The 4,247-nt window shown below is 50.6% G+C and overlaps 1 protein-coding gene across 1 annotated transcript; it reads left to right on the top strand.

The window, feature by feature from the left end:
• Positions 1–2,587: 2,587 nt before the first annotated feature.
• On the top strand, positions 2,588–3,920 carry LOC119297607. Its single transcript, XM_037575333.1, has 3 exons — positions 2,588–3,019; positions 3,107–3,460; positions 3,576–3,920. Exons 1-3 carry the CDS (start codon positions 3,014–3,016, stop codon positions 3,630–3,632), a joined length of 417 nt encoding a protein of 138 aa, XP_037431230.1. The 5' UTR covers positions 2,588–3,013; the 3' UTR covers positions 3,633–3,920.
• Positions 3,921–4,247: the final 327 nt, after the last annotated feature.

Below are 4,247 nucleotides of genomic sequence, written 5' to 3'. Positions count from 1 at the left end.
CCTTTTCTGCATTATTTTTTTTCTTCTATTTAAAGTTTGTACACGAAGTGCGTCCAGTTTTTACCGTGACCCTCCTTACTCTTTCGCACATGCTATGCGGCTGAAATGATGATACCATGTCAAGTTTCAACATTTTCAGAAGTCATTTTGTAGTGATTTTCAATTTCTCGGTCATTTAGCTCTCTAAACCATTAGATAAATGACCGAAAAACAACAAATGATGTCAGAACATGTTGGAAATTGATGACGTCGCTTTGAATGCTGCATAGTGAACATAAAAGAAGTCCAGAGTTCAAATAAGTTTAAAAAACATTGAAGTGACCGTGTAACAGATGAGTTCTCGTCCGAAACCCTGATACTCCAAAAGAGTTTGTCCAGTTTGTACACGAAGTGCGTCCAGTTTTTGCCGTGACCCTCTCCACTCTTTCACACATGCTATGCGGGTGAAATGATGATATCATGCCAAGTTTCAACATTTTGAGAAGTCATTTTATAGTGATTTTCAATTTCACGGACATTTAGCTCTCTAAACAATTAGGTAAATGACCGAAAAACAACAAATGATGTCAGAACATATTGGAAATTGATGACGTCGCTTTGAATGCTGCATACTGAACACAAAAGAAGTCCGGAGTTCAAATAAGTTTAAAAAACATTGAAGTGCCCGTGTAACAGATGAGTTCTCGTCCGAAACCCTGATACTCCAAAAGAGTTTGTCCAGTTTGTACACGAAGTGCGTCCAGTTTTTGCCGTGACCCTCTCTACTCTTTCGCACATGCTATGCGGGTGAAATGATGATACCATGCCAAGTTTCAACATTTTCAGAATTTATTTTGTTGTGATTTTCAATTTCACGGTCATTTAGCTCTCTAAACAATTAGGTAAATGACCGAAAACAACAAATGATGTCAGAACATGTTGGAAATTGATGACGTCGCTTTGAATGCTGCATACTGAACACAAAAGAAGTCCGGAGTTCAAATAAGTTATTAAAAATAAAAAAGAGGTGCAATGCTGGTTAATTTGCTTCAAAACATTCGGAATAGTGTAGACTGCACTGCACATAGCTCAGTGCAATCTATGCTATTCCGCAAGGCTTGAAGCTAATCAACATGCAGGTGAGCATTACAACTCTTCGTCATTGTCTGTGCACTCACGGCTTATAAACCGCTCATACTGCCTCTCTCTTGGCGAGGTGGGACTAAAAATCAGCTTATTAAGAAACTCTAGTACCGGTTCAGGGCATGAACCGGCACTAAAGGTCTTCGTGGGGGCCCTAGCCTGACCATAGCCTGACACAGCCTCATTAGTACCGGTTCGTGGCATGAACCGGTACTAAAGGTTGCCCACGAACCGATACTAATGATGCCCGCCCGCCTAGCTGTTGGAACCGGCACTAATGGTCACATTAATGCCGGCTCAAATTCAAACCGGCACTAATATGCTTCACATTTGACCCTTTTTCTACTAGTGTTTATAAGAGATGGCAAATCCTGCCCAATTCTCCTAGAAGTTGTCATGTGTTTCCGAAGAAACTTTCGACCTCATACAAGTAAACTTGCCATCTAAAACGTTCACAAATGCCAAACCTTTCCATGTTCGCCAACTATTGCGTTCCTATACAAAAGCATCTAACTTATGGTAGACTGGTAGATGACCGAGATTGGTGACCAAGGCGGGATGGCCCCAACAGCCAAGAAGAGGGCTACGGGGAACCTCCGCCGCCGCATACCTCTCATCGGGCTTCGTCCGGCGACAGCACCGACGGCGGGAGGGGAGCACGAGGGAGGAGTGCACAAAATGGGCGCACGCGCACACAGACACGCACGCACGCACAATTACTGTTTTTGAAATCAAGTTTTTCTAGGTCGTTCGTCAATGTGTTTCACCATGAAACTTTGAATACTGATTTTGGGAAGAGAAAAATAAGCATGCGCGCTAGCGCCGGAGGACTAAAAGGCATTTCTTCGGTCTGTCCTTGCTAAACAAGTCTGAAACAATGTAGCTGCCCAAACCGTGCAATTTTCGCTAGAGCAAAGCCCTACAATACTTTTTGGAGTATTCCATCTCCATTTTGAGAGTAAAATTTTCCATCGTTTATAGAGTTAAGAGCATCCAACGTTTACGATAGGTGTACTCACTCATTTGAATGCTACCTCGAGTGACACAATCCGAGATTCCGAGCCACACTTGTCGACACCGGAGCAGAAGCAATAATAATACAGTAGTAATACAAAGCTTGCGGTAGAAGCCATCTTGTCAAAGCGTGTTACCGCCACACCTCGGAGTCATTCGGCCAGCAGGGCGTGCCAGCTTCGCGACGCTCACTCCGATATTCTAATAATCGGCCGGCGATGATGCCGAAACACCACAGCACGGGCGCGCGACAAGAGGGCCGCGGGGGTCAGCGGCGAACCCGGCGACGACATGCAGATGCAGCGAGCGTCGAAAAGGAACGGCGCCCGATGCGCGCGCAGTAAAAGCCCGCGCGCCAAACGAGGGACCACGGCCGGCCGGACAGACAGGCACCGCTCTACCCGTCGATGCCTACTACTAGCTCGCCTGCCGCAGGCTACAGTGGGCTAGCTGCAGTGCTCCTACCCCGCTGAAAAGGTCCGGCCTTCCATACTGCCCCCTCTCTCCCCCTCTCTCTCTTGCTCGCTCGCTCGCTCTTTCTCAAACCTCGCCGGTCCCGAACCCGAAGCCCCATTCCTCACTTCAACGCCGCGCACCGGAGCGCGCGCCCGGCTTGCCACTCTGACCGGCGTGGCTGGCGCTCCGTTGCTCCCCCGGCTCTCGCTATAAATATAGTGCACGCGTGTCCAGCTAACCAGCCAGCCAGCCATTGGAGGAGGTTCCATTTCCTCTCTGTTTTGCTCTAAACTTCGATCCACCCCGACCGACCGACCGACCGACCCCAGCGTCGTTGCCTCTCTTCCTCTTCTTCTTCATCTTCTTCTTCTTCTTCTTCTTCTCTAGCTCGTTCTGTCTCCCCTGCCCCGTGCTGAGCCAGATGGAGGTAAGGCATCCCATACCAGTGCCAAGCTCGTCGAGGATCATGGGTGTGGTGTTCATCCTTGTGGTCGGTCTGTTTCTGGTGTTGCAGAAGGCGAGGAGGCCTCAGGTGCCGGCGTTCGGGGAGTGGAACTACTACTACCACTACGACGAGCCGGAGGCGGCGTGGTACGCCATGCCGGAGCCGCAGGCCTGCAGCGACGTGTGGTTCAAGTACTCGCCGCCCCCGCGCAAGCCCGCGCCCACGCCCAAGAAGCAGCAGGCGAGGAGGAGGCGGCCGGCGGGCTGCGACGGCGTGTCCGGGGCGCGTCAGAGCGCGAGGCCGTCCTTGGACGCTGCTGCAACGGCCAAGGGCGTCGCCTCCAGGCGGGTGGTGCGGCCGGTCGACGCGGACCTGTACCAGGTGCCGCCGCCGGAGTTCACCCCCAACCGGCGGCCAGTTAAGGTAGAGCACGCACGTACGGCCTCAGAAAAGAACGTGTAATTACTGCTGGAACGGGTTTCTTTAATTGTTTGTCGTAATGGTTGGAACTTACTGACTGATCTCTGTTTGAATGCAGGTTGCGCAGCAGAGGAGGAGCCTGTGGATGATGGGCTGCCTGGGCTGCGTCGCCTGAAGCCCTCAACCTCTCCCGTGCTGACCAGACACGGTCACTGGATGCTGCGTGTTCATACCGTAGCAGTAGTATTTACATTTTTCACTTTCACTTTCTCTTGTTGGTAGTAGTTTTTACTACGTTTTCGAGTTGGAGTTTTTATCTTTTTTGTGCGATGTGGGTAAACTAGGCATTAACATTTCGACCTTCTACCCCGTTTGTGTAATACGGTGAGGTTTCGTTGTGAATGCAACGTCTCTGCGGTAGCACGTTGGTACCACTACCACTCTTCATTAGCCTGAAAAAGCACGATGTCTACTTTTCCGATCAAGTTTAAGTTGCAAGCAAACGAGCTCTGACAGCACATTGCATTGCACTTGCACGAGAAGACACGGCGACTTTTGGGTCCGGGCTTGGCCCTATGCATCCCGGGGTCGTGTGCCCACGCCAGTCCACTGTATCAGCGACCGCAATAGGCAATGGGTGCTCATGAGCGGCTGTGCATGCAGCATGCGGGGCCGCCAGGCCTGATGAGGCCTGGTACCGGCATTGATACGTGGTGCAGTTGGACGTTTGCGAAGCCGGCTCACGCGTGCCTACCGCTTGCGCAGCGCAGAGATAGTTCGAGCATGGTCA

Source organism: Triticum dicoccoides, chromosome 5A (genome assembly GCF_002162155.2).
Source record: "Triticum dicoccoides isolate Atlit2015 ecotype Zavitan chromosome 5A, WEW_v2.0, whole genome shotgun sequence".
Lineage (NCBI taxonomy): Eukaryota > Viridiplantae > Streptophyta > Magnoliopsida > Poales > Poaceae > Triticum > Triticum dicoccoides.
This window is presented reverse-complemented; position numbering and strand designations above follow the sequence as displayed.

What these genes read in the sequence shown, in the direction of transcription:
- LOC119297607 (XM_037575333.1), top strand. An exon ending in CCAACCGGCGGCCAGTTAAG is followed by an intron (nt 3,461 to 3,575) that starts GTAGAGCACGCA and finishes GTTTGAATGCAG; the next exon opens with GTTGCGCAGCAGAGGAGGAG.